Consider the following 15,503-nt stretch of genomic DNA (forward strand, 5'->3'; position numbering starts at 1 on the left):
AACAATGACAAAGTGGCAGCAACAGAGGTGAAGTGCTGTGACAATTTGCCCCATTCCTGATTTCTAGATTAATCTAAATGTTTCAGATCATACCTACGGGCAATTTAGACCACCATGCATGTTTTGGGGACATGTGAAAATTAGATGATGCATCACAAAGGGCTAGCCTTGAAATAAATAAATACAGAAACGAATAATACACTATAAAATATACAGTATTTCTTATACAAAGGCAACGTTCCCAAAACGTTTTAGCGTCACTGACCGTTTTCATGTGAATCATTTTTAGGGTTATTTACACCATAGATATAAAGAAACACTTTATAGAATACGATACCAATTATTGACACACGCCGGCCGTATGCCGTATTCCGACAAGTGTTACGAGATAATGACAACGACACAGTCCCGTAAAGTGTCATGTCTTGGAGCACGTTTTCTTACTTTTACGATGAATAAAGCTCTCGTTACCACATAGTTGTTGTCCGCGAATGTTTGGACATGACAATCTGGAAATGAAGTTTCACTTTGTGCCGCTGTCGCTTTGTCTCCGCTATTCCATGCCCCCTCTGCCGGCGTTAGCTTTGGCTATCAACTTGAGGCTAACACCCATTTCCCGTCAAGTCTGTGTCACGTTTTTTCTTTTTGTCATCATAACGTCTGTCTCGTCTGTCGAGATATATGGTGATAAAGGTATTTTGGTCCGAAAATGCGCTTTTGTGCCATTGCCTTGTAGGCGAAATTTTTGGGTGACTTAGAAATTTGTACTGCTGGACCGAGCGGGCCAGCGTCAAGAGGTACATGGTGGCGACGCCGCGCGAAGTGATGTTATGACCGCATCGTTAAGGAGAACCGGTATTGTTGAAAGTGTACAATTCCAATGGAATCGGTCAATTGGACGCTGATCTAAGTCAGCACCGGTTTTTGATTCCCACCCCTAGTTTTAAGAAGTGATTCAAAGGTTGACACAGCAACTGGCTCATACGGGGTAAAATGTTCGGTAACATAGGACAATATTTTTTTAAAAACAGTTGAACAAAATGTTCACTAGACATTCCAAGGGCAGTGTTAAGATTATGCTCCAAGCATTTTTTTGTTCCTAACCTGACCTTTTATTTGGTAATGTGAAACAATTCACTTAAAGTACAGCATCTGATACATACGCATACATACATGGATTTCCCGCTCAGTGACTATTGGCATGGATGTGAATATGAATGGGTGTCTGTCTATATGTGTCCTGTGATAGCTAGACTGGTGACCACTTCCTGGGGTGGACCCACTTCCACCCACAATCAGCGAGAATGGGATTTATTTTTCTTGGACAGGAAGTGGTCGAAAATGGCTGCACGTATGGATACCTGACAGAGATTTCGATCTTTCTTACTGCTTGGCTCATCCTGCAACTTATTTCACAGTAAAATACATGTAGAGTATGTGTATTCTGAAGTAAATGTAAATGTACTGTATTTGGTTTCCTTTCATTTTGGTCAACTTACCGGGAGTCAGGTCCATATTATTCTTGTCATTGCATCCCTGCAGGGAGTCCAGGGTACGGCTGACTTGACTTGCAAATTCCTCGCCTCCATTCATGCACTCTCGCTGCAGATGGTGACGCAGGTCTGTGATGTCATACTCGTACCTGGCGTTATCATGGGATATAATGAGTGTTTAGTCATTTTGTATTGCATAAATCACAATAACTTATTCAACGGGGTAATTTTTCAATGACATAGTGAATATTCTGTCCCCAATTACTGTATGTGTGCTCATTACAACAGTTCAATGTTCAACCTCCCATCATATGTCCAAACCCTACTTGTACCCATCCAGAATTGGAGTCTCTCGGATACTGAGGGTACCACTGGAGTTTGGCCCATGACCCCGGGAGTTCCTCAAGCTCTCTCGGGCCTGGCCTCCCATCAGCACTGAGGGGATATAATGGATCTCATTAGCTGCCTCAGCGCTGGCACTCTTCTGAGGCTGAGGGATCCGGCGGCGTTTACACCAGCGTCTGCGGGTGTAGAGGATGAGGACCAGACACAGGATGGACAGCAGAAGGGCAATCATCCCACCCTGTGGGAGAAGGAGAAAAATGGCAGAAAATAAGAGACGGAAGACAAAGAGGATAAGTCAAAGGCAGGAAAAGTCAGAGAATGTTGCTAATTAAAACAACAACATCAAAGCAATGACACCATAAACACAATTTGAAATGCAATTGTGAACGCAAGTGGCTAAACACACCTACTGCATTTAGAGATTTGCACCCATTCTACTCGTCATACAGTATATGGCCATTTCCCCTTAGGGGAAATATATTAATGCTAAAAGATGAAGTTCACACATTTATGAGACAATGTCAGCCGGGTGTTAAGAAGATTTATTCAACTACTTATCCCCAAAGATTGGTTCATTTTATCCAAGCTGTACCTTGACTCAAAGTTCTGAGGTCAATCTCTGACATTCTTAAAGCTGTGATTCTTTCACTAAAAATATTTTCTCTGCTACATCATTAAACAGTGACAGATTACCAAAACCATGATACCCTTAAGCTGTTGCCCATATGGTCGTCTAATGCACAAGAATGACCGATTCTTTGCAATTCCAACCCACATCTTGGCACTGACATTCTACCAGTTAGCTGTAGAAAAGTGGAACTGTCCATCCATGAATCTACCACTTATCCTGCTCAGGATTACGTGTGAACTGGAGCCCATCCCATCTGAAAAAAGGTGAGGCACACATTGGTTGGCAGTCAGTCACAGCGCACATACAAACAAACAAGCATTTGCACTTTCACAGTTTGCAATCTAGTCTTTAATTTGCTTCCCATTGATGTTTTTTGTATGTGTGAGGAAGCTGGAGTACCTGAAAGCCAACGCAAGCACGGGAAAAACATGCAAACTCCACACAACAACAAAACCTGACCTAAGATTTGTTCCTTTTGACTGTGAGGTAGAAACGCTAACCAAATGTGCCACCCAGTTTGAAATGAAATGCGACATGTAATTATGTAAATATCAGCTGTTAACAGCTACATGGTATACATGGTTGCTAGATTTGTTGCTTTGTTTGAAAAGTCACGTTGGAAAAGTTCCTAAATACGTAAGAGTAAAAATTATACAGACAGCAGATGTGTGATGTAAAGACAAACGACTTATCTCTGTCTCTTACTTCGTCAGTCTGAAATAAATGATCATTCGCTCTTCTCATTTTTGCTTTGAACAGCACCCACACCAATCACACCGCCCACCCTAAAAAGCCTTTGCTTTTCTCTCTTCCATGTATGCGCAAGTAGATGAGTGCTTTTCAACGTCAACTACTTTCACATTTATCCACCTATTAAGAAGAATTCCTCATTTCCCATCATAAAATTCCTAAATTAATGGCGAAATGTTTCAATATCTCCTACTTTTTGAAGAATTACCTGAATGAATTTTGCACTTTAAAGTTCTACATTAATTACGGCAATTTCATTTATACAATACAATACGATATTGTAGCTATTCTCCCCCCGAGCCTGCGGCACAATGGTGCAACGTGATGGATGGCACATGTCAGCAACACAAAAAAAAGAAGTCACATGTAATATTGCTCAGCTCACAGCAAGCAGAAGCAAGAGACAGAAGTCAACAGTGATCATTATTCGCTCACACGTATTCCAGCAGAAGATGATACGAGATGATTGGGTCAGGTCACATTCATTTTGTCTCCTTTTGTCTCTGATTTTAATGACATAAGGCCGTTCTTGAAACTGAACAATCTGCAGCTGTTCCACACAAATGGCAAAATTTGGGAATGCGCAAAGGATGGGAAGATTAATGGTGTAGTTGACTCTAAATGCAGGTTGGGTGAGAGCACATAGACAGAAACTAACCTCCAAAAGTATCTAGACAAGTGATGCTCACTCCTTTATTTTTTGCTGGAGACGAAAATGTTTTATTTGTTGATGTTGTTTTATATATATATATATATATATATATATATATATATATATATATATCCATCCATCCATTTTCTGTGCCGCTTTATCCTCATTAGGGTCGCGGGCAAGAGGCGGGTTACACCAGCTATCTTTGGGCGAAAGGCGAGCTACACCCTGAAGTGGTTGCTGGAGCCTATCCCAGCTGAACTGGTCACCAGCCAATCGCAGGGCACACATAAACAAACATACACATATATTATATTCTATATATATATTGAAGTTGCGTCACGGTGGTCGACTGGTTAGCACATCTGCCTCACAGTTCTGAGGACCCAGGTTCAAATCCGGCCTCGCCTGTGTGGAGTCTGCATGTTCTCCCCGTGCCTGCGTGGCTTTTCTCTGGGCACTCCGGTTCCCTCCCACATCCCCAAAACATGCATGTGAGGTTAATTGAAGACTCTAAATTGCCCATAGGTGTGAATGTGAGTGCAAATGGTTGTTTGTTTATATGTGCCCTGGGATTGGCTGGCAACCAGTTCAGCTGGGATAGGCTCCAGCAACCACTTCAGGGTGTACCTCGCCTTTCGCCCAAAGATAGCTGGGATAAGCTCCGGCACGTCTGCGACCCTAGTGAGGAAAAGTGGTATGTAAAATGGATGGATGGATATATTGAAGTTGTATTTACCACCATTAAATTATTATAAGCGAGAGGGGAAATAACAATAAACAAGTGAGATAATGTGGTTGCAAAAGTATGCACACCGTCTTAGAACTGGAATATGGCTGTGTTCAGAATTAACCGATCACATTCAAACTGTAGTTAAATGGGAGTCAGTACACCCCTGACACTATTTGAAGTGCCTCTGATTAACCACAAAAAAAGATGTTCCAGTTAGTCTAGCGATTGGCTGGCAACCAGTTGAGGGTGTTCCCCGCCTCCAGCTCAATGTTAGCTGGGTTAAGCTCCAGCACTCCCGCGAACCTTGAGGATAAGTGGCTCGGAAAAAATGGGTGGATGGATGGTAGAAACTTGAAGGTTTTGTGCTAATACTGACTCGTGTTTGGAACTGTTCAAAATTTCCTCCATCTTGACTAAGGCCCCAGTTCCAGCTGCAGAAAAACATCCCCAAGCACGATGCTGCCACTACCATGCTTCACTGTAGGTCTGTATGTATGATGTTCTTTTGGTGATCAGCTGTGATGTGCCTAACATACTGTATATATACCTTTTGTAATAATGGTCAGAAAGTTCAAAATTGGTTTGAAAATTCCAATAGGTATACTTGGTACAAACGCAAAACATCTGCAAATAGGCAAATTCTCGAATGTGGAACTGCGAATACTGTATGTGGAGCTTCACTGATTTTGTCCACTGTAGGACTCAAACCGTGAACCCGTGGCGCCAAGCTACTACCTCCTAAAATGAGAAAGGAGTTAACATGGCATAAAAGCTACAGTCATTAATGAAATAAGCGTACAGTTAATTAAATAAATGTGCCTGATGTAATAACCAAAGGGAAACTGAAAATCAGACCATCCAGTTTGCAAATATAGGTTGGGAGCTAAATGTGCCTGTCTTGGAATGCATTGGAATTGTCTCATGAATATATTAAAAGCAAGAAAATCACACGAAAACTTGGATTTCTGTACTGCCTTGCCCAGTAATTTCAGTATTACTTTTGAAGTCTTTGAAGGATACGAATCTTCGGATTAGTAAAAATAAATATATTCATCAAATGTCAATGTAAAATGTGGGTTTGTTTCATTAAGGTTGCAGGGAGATAAACAAAATAATGGATATAGCTATATTGTGTTGAAATATTGAGATTTCTGTGGGTGAATCATTTATGCTGACAAAAACTATTGGCCGATTTGCATAATTTGTTTGTTTAACCTGCATAGTCAAGGACATAACAAATGACACTGTTATGCAGTAAATCTGCAGCTCAGTAGTCAAATGTGGGCCAATAATTTGTTTTATAATTAGTAAAAAGTAATTTGAAAGTCAAAGAACTTCCTCACACTGAAATGCAGCAATGTGTGTGCAAGTGCAGAGACATTTCAAGTTAAACACTTGAAAACAAAATTATGTAGTAATAATTTCACTTTCAAATAAATTGTAAGACATTTCCATGGTTCAGTAGTTTTTAATGGCGTGTAAAAAGGACAATACAGTATTTGTAAATGATGAAACGGGATTACCTGTGATGTGATGTTAGAAGACCAAAACAACTGGACAGCAAGCATGTGAGCAAGATGGGCAAATGATTGGCAAACTGGGTGGTTGCTTTATCATGGCAGAGGTTGTAAAAAATAAAAAATAAAAAAAAAGACACATACAGGATGAGGCTGGTGAATCCCCTCACTCACACTCTGGTCCTATAGACGTTTATAACATACATAGCCACTCCCACCACACTTCAGTTGTACAGCCGGGTTCACGACCCTTGTCCTGCATGCTCCCCTCATGTCCTTGCCCTGTCCTCTCTTGTCCACCCTCATTGGGTGTAGCGCTACTGCCCCATACAACACTCATATCTAATATGTCATTCTCCTAGGTTTATAATGATTTACTTTCCTCATCTTGTTTACAGTGAGTGCTTGGTCTTTTGTTGTATTATTTTCTCATTCCCCTCTCGAAACCTTGTTCTGTTCCACTAATTGACTCTCTCAATAAATATCCATTAAAATACTAAAAAAAAACAACACAGCGCCACCTTAAAAAGTCCACTGTGACACAGTAAAACTCTTCCGGCATAAAAGGGATACAGATCCTCCTTTATGCTTGACCTAACAGCCAAACAGGACACATATGCACACACTTTTGTTTAGACAAAATGCTAATTGGAAAACGTGTTGCAAAGTGGACATCTTTGAAAGGTCTAGCATTACACATAGTGTGGTAACACTGAAAGAAGCATTGGGTGTTTTCTAAAACAGAGGAGGTTGAGAATATAAATTAAAAAGTGTAGTCTCACTCTGGCCAGTAGAGATACAACACAAATTCAACTCAAACTAAATAAAATATAAAACATTTAAAAAATGTAAAAAACTTAATCCATATATATGCACAGTTGAATAGAAAGTACACTCTAGAAAACGTCCCGGAAAATAAATAGTTGCTGACTGCATGTGCACTTTTGGGATGGACACATTAATACCATTTATACGATACATAGTAAAGTGGAACCTCGATAAAATGGACTCCGATATAACGGATATCGGATTAAAAAGACCGTCGAGACAGAACAAGATGCCTAAAAATAGTTTCCATTTTTACTTCAACTGCTGCTGACAAAATCTGTTCGTTCCAGAATTGGCCGCTGTTGTTTCCTGGCGCAATGCAGGCAGAGAATGGGACTGACGTCTTTCCGGGTCACACAATTATAATATGACTACATGTGCCTCGCGTTTCTACGTGGCGGCCATGTTGAATGTGGGCCATTGACGTGGCGGCCATGTCATGATTGTTATATCTATTGTCGAGATAGAGAGAGGGAGAGAGAGAGAGAGAGAGAGAGAGAGAGAGAGAAAGAGAGAGAGAAAGACAGAGAGAGAGAGAGTGAGAAGCATGTCTCACAAGTCTCTGGAGTGTGGAACATGCTATTCTTTAGTACAGTAACTTTTTTTTCTTTTCATTCTTTTTTGTCAAGCCGTTAACTTTGTACAGTGCTGGGCATTTTCGGCCACAATAAAACCCTACAAAACCATTTTGTACTGTCCAGTAATGTGGGTGCTTATGGCCTAAAAAAAAAGAAAAAAAAAAAAAAGTGCTTCATTGTAAAGGACAATCAGCTATATCAGATGACCCCCACCCTATTAGTAAGAGTATTAGTCGAGGTTCCACTGTATATTATTTCAAGAATACAAAAATGTTTTAAAAATCCTATAATTACTGCAGTTGTCCTGTGAAAAGCAAGGGCTAATAAAGGATTAGCATCATCTTTTATTTACTGCAGAAAACTTTAAAGGTCACTGGCAGAGGTGTGGACTCGAGTCACATGACTTGGAAATTCATGAGTCAGACTTGACTCATGAATTTGATGAGTTTAGACTCCACAATAAGTTGAAGACTTGCAACTCGACTTGGACATGAACAGCAATGACTCGTGACTTCACTTGGACTTGAAAAGACTTGCTATTTTGACCAAAGCAACAATTTGTAGCTTTTCTCTTTCTATCGCTATGTGCGGTGCCACTTAGTTAATGCTCAGTTAATGCTCTGTCGGGCACGCTCCGATAGAGAAATTGACCAAGAGGTCATTCTTTCACACACAACCTAAAATAATGGTTTTATTTTAAAAAAAATAAAAATAAAAAAAACCTGTACAACATAAATCAACATTAAATGTGACAGCTAAATAAGGTAAACATTCCAAGAACTACTGTTAACAGACACAGAAACGACAACGACCTTTAATGTAACAATAAGGACGTTAATTATCGCAACAACAAACAAATCCATACTGCATTGTGGGAATCACGCTTATGCTTGTTTTCGTTAGCATTAGCAGCTAGCTTTGTGAGCAATCCTAGTTCCATGGCACGGCGACCGTGCACTCGCTGGGCTTTCTGTATATTACAGTCTGGTTTCGTCACTGGAGTGGTCTCAAGAATCAGTCTTGTATTGTATTTTTTTTTAATTCACTTTAATTACCTTTATCGAGCAGCACACAACTAACGTCTACGTGAAACTACATTCTTCTTCATGTCCTTTTCGCCGCCTCTTTTTGACGTATTATTTTTACAGTGCCACCTAGTGTTCCGACTTACTCACAGTTGGATAAAATTGTACCTTTATAACAAGATGAAAAACTTGTGTTCCTCTTTTTTTAAATTAATGCCTTATGTTTTTGATACTCACAAGAAATGCCAAGTTTAAACGAAAATGTATATATATTTGTTTTTTAAATTGCCTGACTGCGACACAGCGGATGACTGGTTAGCACATCTGCCTCACAGTTCTGAGGGGTTCAAATCCCAGCCCCGCCTGTGTGGAGTTTGCATGTTGTCCCCGTGCCTGCGTGGGTTTTCTCCGGGTACTCCGGTTTCCTCCCACATCCCAAAAACATGCATTAATTGAAGACTCTAACTTGCCCATTGGTGTGAATGTGAGTGCGAATAGTTTGTTTGTTTGCATGTGCCTAAGCGGTCAAGAAAATGGATGGATGGAAGCTAAAATGACTCAAAATGACTCGAAAGTCAAAGTGTAGGACTTGTGACTTGACTCAGGACTTGAGGGCAAAGACATGAGACTTACTTGTGGCTTGCAAAGCAATGGCTTGGTCCCACCTCTGGTAACCGAAATATTGGAGCCTAATGTGGAGATGGCTTTTGTATTCAGAAATTACTCAATGGTTTTCATTCGTTCCTTTTAATAATGACATAGCTATCCGCTAGCTATTAAAGGTATTGTTGCCAAATTTTCTCAAAAGTAAATAGGAAATAGCAACATAATTTGTTAGATTTGTTCTAGAATCAGGAAGACATTACAGCCAGAGGAAGTAGAGACTGTACTTTTAAATCCCAAATGTGTTAGCAATTTTTTGACATTAAATTGGAGTCATCAAAATCCAAACATTTTCTGTCAAAAAACTCGAGCTCTCCCGGGGTTGGGGTAGATTTACCTTTCCAGTGTATAGGGTGCAGTTGGTTGTCAAAATCAGACATGCATTAGTTAAACCCTGCTGACCCTGAATTTGTTCGTTGTTCACAGTTTGGTTGATGGTGTTTCATAGCTTGTGGCTATAATCATTACATGCCAAAGTGAATAAGTTTCCGTAGACCAGTATAACCACATCTTATTTGTTTGTTGCTATGGCACATCTATTTGTGGATACACATACAGTACATACAGTACACCCACAAAGTCACCAACTGTGTGAGGGTGAATCATTTACCAAAGTTCAAACTTAAGGGGGCTCTTATTGTTCCTAGCCATTCTTCCATGCTGAACTGATTCAATAAACTTGAATAAAAATAATTTCTGATGACATAATAAGGTAAGGCAATTCACTTGTGTTTTGTAGTTTGCAATTGCAATGCTTAAGATAATGTTAGTTACTGTTCAATTCCCTTCATCATAATAACAGTTGAGCTGCTCTCTTAGCCCCTCCGCCATGATAAGGCTCATTGAGGAGGTGTCAACAACAAACAATTATAAATTGAATTTTAAGATTGCATCTCTTCGCGCATAGCGTACGTTTAAACCGACATGACTGAAGTCAATGTTCCACTCGTCTATGACTAAAATTGAATTATATTTCAGATCGATTGAGCCCTATCAGCCGAAATTACCACTCATGCGTAGAGAGGCCTGAAAGAGGTGATGTAGAAAAACTGTTTAATGTCTGACATTACTTGAAATCAAAGTGAGGACTAAGTGGTTTGTATCCTCTAACAGAGCCAATAAAACTCAACCACACATCAAACCACGCCATTGCTCTAGCCCCGTAATCTACTTACTAACGGATGAGCATGATGTTATAATGGTACCCGGGCTCTTTATGACTAACACTCCTGAAGAGAGAACACATGGCCTTTTTCAGTCTGACAGAGCAGACATTGTAGTAGAGCTGGACTTTCAATCTCAAGATCAACAGGAAATGGTTACTTTATGGATATAATGTTTATTTTCATTGTGAAGCTGCAGATCGATTGCATCCTATATTTCGCCTGCTTTTGACTGAGAAAGAGTTCCTGCGTACAGTCAATGCTTAATCCCATGGTTGTCAAAGTATAAAATTCAACATCTACAATGAAATGATTTTGAACTTTACTAATGATTATCATTACCCCAGACTTCACGAGCCAGTGCGCATTTTAACATTGAACAAATGTCAAAGTCAGAGCCCCATTTCCCAGCTGTCTTGTAAGAGTTTCTGTATTAAATAAATTATGATTAATGGCAGAAAATATCAAAATGTATGTTTAAAGACTAAAAAGTAAAGTACGCCGCTTTTAAATTTTGTACTGTAGAAGGATTATCTGACAATTTTTTATCATCCCTATTCCCAAGAAATGTGTTGCAATTCAATGCCATAAACAAGCCATCAAATATTACAGTAATGACATAGTTACAAACCTATGTGTATTTCTGCACAACATTTAAATCATGTTAATTTTATTTCATTTTGCTGTATCTGCAGGTCCAAAATGTATTCTAAACACTTGGTTGGTTCATGCATATTCTGCGCCTTACACTTCACAAATGTTAAGCTGGTTCCAGGTTGCTTTAATTTTCAAAGTTCCACAACAAGTTCCACAACTGCAAAACCCATTTTTGTACTTGTTCAGGTGTGACTAATGCACTTGGTGGCATAGAAGGTGCAGTAGCAATTCATCATGTTTCTACAAATGCTACAGAACAAAATGTATGGTGGATTGCAAGGAAAATATTAACAAGTGTTTTGCATCAAGCCATGATATTCAATTACCATAGGGAAATTGATGACTCTTATTACATCTCTTGGTTGAGAGATTAAGCCACATATCTAAAGAGTATCGCGATAACCACAGGAACATAACCATGGGTACACAAAACAATTCTAGTCTGGTTTTCAAATAAGCATGAGATGTTGCTTGGTGCTCATTTTTTTTCATGACCCACCGACCTCACTGAATGAATCTGTCTCCGTTTGTAGACATACGTTAGGGGTTGAACTAGAGTTGAGAAGCTGGGGAGGCTATGGATTGGTGTGTCTCGGTCGGATGGCTTTTTATAAATAGAGCTGCTCTGGCAGAAGGGATTCAGGCTTCTGCTTTACAAGTGGCCAGGGTCACATTGATTTAAGGTTTACGCGATCAATGGTAGCAACGGTTTTAGGAGCATCACAACATCAATATCAATTTTACATGAACTGAGCTGTGTCACAATGACCATCCGTTACATATAACCTCATGGTTGTTAGTGTTGCGTGTGTGTGTGTAAAACCAAGAGGACAGCAAGGTAGTAGCAATCCACATTGCATAGACAAGGAGTAAATTTGAACCTCGGGTATTGAAAACGTAAACTTAAATATAAACTCTTAGGGCTCTATTTTCGGCAGATTCTGATTTTCAAGGCTCTCTGCGCGTGTTTGCCAATTTGGTAGACCAGTCTGCGCCAAGCAGGGCGTTGTGGCGCAAGGCTGTGTCCTTGGAGATGTGCCCAGTGGAGTGACAATTTTGGTGGCAGAAAGTTGGTCTAAACTTACACCTGCTCAGATGAGATCTGACCGCAGGTGTAACGCGGTTTTGTTGATTTTGACTGGGGGACAGGAAGAAAGATACTGAGGTCCGCAGATATTTAAGTCACCAGTGGTTATCACAAGCTCATTCTGTATTTAATAAGGGTACTAGCTCATTTTGTCTATTGCCACACCGGGCAACAGCAGTGACAATGCTCCACTCACACACAGATCGCTGTGATTACGCAATGTCCTCTTCCGCACAGAGACGTCTCTGTCAAGACTGTCGTTGTACCATATATAAAGGGAATGAGAGAAGCCACTTTGACTGGCGGCAAATAAAGTCTGCTGTAAACACACCCACAGCGGTGCAGCCCACCCAGTCCCAGATCTGCCAGGCTGCACTGCTCTACGAAATTACCAACACCGGTCTAACCCGCACCTAGCGTACAGTTGTGCCACTCTCCATGGCAGGTATACACCCCTCACGAAAATAGGGCTTTTAGTACGCTTTATTTTATTCTTAGAATCTCACTGTGGTCTGTTGAACTTGCAATTATTTTGTTCTTTACCAAAGTGAGAAATATTGGTATTTGTTTCCCTCAGGATGTAACATTTCTCTTAACTCTTAAAGTGAAATTTACATTTTATATTTCTTAACAATAATAAAACATTACTTGTTTACCTACACACCTGCATGTACAAATAAGCCCCACAGAACCATGATGTTCTGAAAGTCTCTTTTATTGATTTACCTTCTCCTTCAATTTTTCTGCATATTTTTTTTTATGTTAGCTGTACCTTAGCAGTTTGCCTACATAACCAACAGGAACAATGTGTTCGTTTGAGGCTATGTATAACATGCACCAATTTCACCCTGCTGTTTTCCAGCATTCTTACAATTGGAGCATAAAGCAGCAGACTCCCGACACCTGCTTCAATGACCTCAGTGACAATTCAGCCGCAAAGCAGGTCTGGAAGAAATGGATCGATAACTTTGTGCAAGTAGGTCACAAGTGAAATGCAGTGCATTGGGCGGTCTGTGGCTGACAGTCTAAAAGAGCTACCCTGACTACCTATGAGCACTGATCAAATGACTGTAATAATAAAAATTATGATTTACATGATGTTTCTAATTTGCGGTAAATTCATTTTAATCTGTGAATATGAGTGCGAATGATTGTTTGTTTATATGTGCCCTGTGATTGGCTGGTATCCAGTCCATGGTATACACCGCATCTTGCCCCAAGTCATCACACCTGTGATAAGTGGGATAGAAAATGGAGTGATGGATGATGGATGGAAGGATGGTAACTAATAGGAGCAAGATTGTTTAGAAATACAACAGATTACAAACTAATCAGATGAGATAGACAGAGATTTTCGGGATGTATTTTTAGTTGATGTATGTGTTTTTCTTTACCAATTATATGGAATTGATGGAAACAAAGGAGCAGGCTGTCAATATTTGATTCTGTGAAAACACCATATGGCTGAGTGACTCGACTACTCTTTTGGGTTGATTAGCCAATTAATTATTTGTTTTTTTACAGACTGCTAATCCACAGCAAACCTGTGCCTTAAGGGTTTCCACACAGCTAACACAACTCGTCAAATTGCCAAGACTGCGCACAATCCACTAAAGTTAACCATGTTAATTATTGGCCAAGTCTGCTGGTTGGATGCCTGCAGTGTACATTACGTTGATGCATTCATTCATTAGTCATCACGGCCTTTTCTTTTGGTTAAAGGTGATACAGAGCTACAAAAGTGACACTGATATCTTCGCTACATGGGTAAAATGTTATTACGGGAAAAGATTCAGACGTGATTACAGAATTTAGCCACAAAATCTAATAGGTGACATACTGAAAATGGTTTCAAATTGTAGCCTGAGGCTTGGAATTAACATGGTCTCTCTGTCAAATGTAGGTTCTGAGTTGAAGTTTAGGATATTCATTTGAATTGCCTGTGTTTGGGGTTGGTACAGGGTTAATCAACTATTGTGGATAACAGGTTGCAGCCAGAGGCAACAATAATCTATAGTTCAGTTTATTTACATGTCAAACAGTACAGCTACACACACATCAGTACCAGGGTATAACAAAGTATACCAAACAATATGAAAAGAGATATCGCATAGAATCTATAGTTTATTGGGTGAGGGCTCAGGACATTTAACACGTAATAACAAAAGACAAAAACAACATAATATAAGCTACACAAACAATTAATACTTTATTGACAAAACAAAACAGGACATTGAACCCAGTCAGTAGATTCAAGTAAATTCTTAATACATAAGTATTCAGACCCTTTGCTGTAACACTCATATATTTAACTGGGGTGCTGTCCATTTCTTCTGCTCATCCTTGAGATGGTTCTACACCTTCATTGGAGTCCAGCTGTGTTTGATTTTGCTGATTGGACTTGATTAGGAAAGCCACACCCCTGTCTATATAAGACCTTACAGCTCACCGTGCATGTCAGAGCAAATGAGAATCATGAGGTCAAAGGAACTGCCTGAAGAGCTCAGAGACGGAATTGTGGCAAGGCAATTTCTGCAGTACATAAGGTTCCTAAGAGCACAGTGGCCGCCATAATCCTTAAATGGAAGACATTTGGGACGACCAGAACCCTTCCGAGAGCTGGCCGTCCAGCCAAACTGAGCCATCGGGGTAGAAGAGCTTTGGTGAGAGAGGTAAAGAACCCAAAGATCACTGTGGCGGAGCTCAAGAGATGCAGTCGGGAGATGGGAGAAAGTTCTAGAAAGTCAAACATCACTGCAGCCCTCCACCAGTCGGGGCTTTATGGCCAGAGTGGCCCGACGGAAGCCTCTCCTCAGTGCAAGACACATGAAAGCCTGCATGGAGTTTGCCAAAAAACACGTGAAGGACTCCAAAATGGTGAGAAATAAGATTCTCTGGTCTGATGAGACCAAGATAGAACTTTTTGGCCTTAATTCTAAGCTGTAAATCTAGGTGTGGAGAAAACCAGTCAGTGCTCATCACCTGTCCAATACAGTCCCAACAGTGAAGCATGGTGGTGGCGGCATCATGCTGTGGGGGTGTTTTTCAGCTGCAGGGACAGGGAGACTGGTTGCAATCGAAGGAAAGATGAATGCGCCCAAGTACAGGGATATCCTGGACGAAAACCTTCTCCAGAGCGTTCAGGACCTCAGACTGGGCCGAAGGTTCACCTTCCAACAAGACAATGACCGGAAGTGCAAAGCTAAAATAACGAAGGAGTGGCTTCAGAACAACTCCATGACTTGAATGGCCCAGCCAGAGCCCTGACTTAAACCCAATTGAGCATTTCTGGAGGGACCTGAAAGTGGCTGTCCACCAACGTTCACCATCCAACCTGGTCGAACTGGAGAGGATCTTCAAGGTGGAATGGCAGAGGATCCC

The 15,503-nt window shown here is 40.5% G+C and overlaps 1 protein-coding gene across 9 annotated transcripts in view; it reads right to left on the reverse strand.

Annotated features, from left to right (window-relative positions):
• Nucleotides 1-15,503, reverse strand: part of astn1 (astrotactin 1) — a 271,109-nt gene that overhangs the window by 200,423 nt on the left and 55,183 nt on the right. For 6 of the 9 annotated variants that reach the window (XM_061796831.1, XM_061796830.1, XM_061796827.1 and 3 more), the window contains exons 3-4: nt 1,820-2,076; nt 1,500-1,642 (exon numbers count right to left, since the gene is read on the reverse strand). In XM_061796831.1, the coding sequence (XP_061652815.1) occupies nt 1,500-1,642; nt 1,820-2,076 (400 nt within the window). The remainder of the gene's footprint in view (nt 1-1,499; nt 1,643-1,819; nt 2,077-15,503) is intronic. The other 3 variants (XM_061796834.1, XM_061796828.1, XM_061796829.1) reach the window with 1 other exon arrangement.

This window comes from Phyllopteryx taeniolatus, chromosome 14, assembly GCF_024500385.1.
Source record: "Phyllopteryx taeniolatus isolate TA_2022b chromosome 14, UOR_Ptae_1.2, whole genome shotgun sequence".
NCBI classification, from domain to species: Eukaryota; Metazoa; Chordata; class Actinopteri; order Syngnathiformes; family Syngnathidae; genus Phyllopteryx; species Phyllopteryx taeniolatus.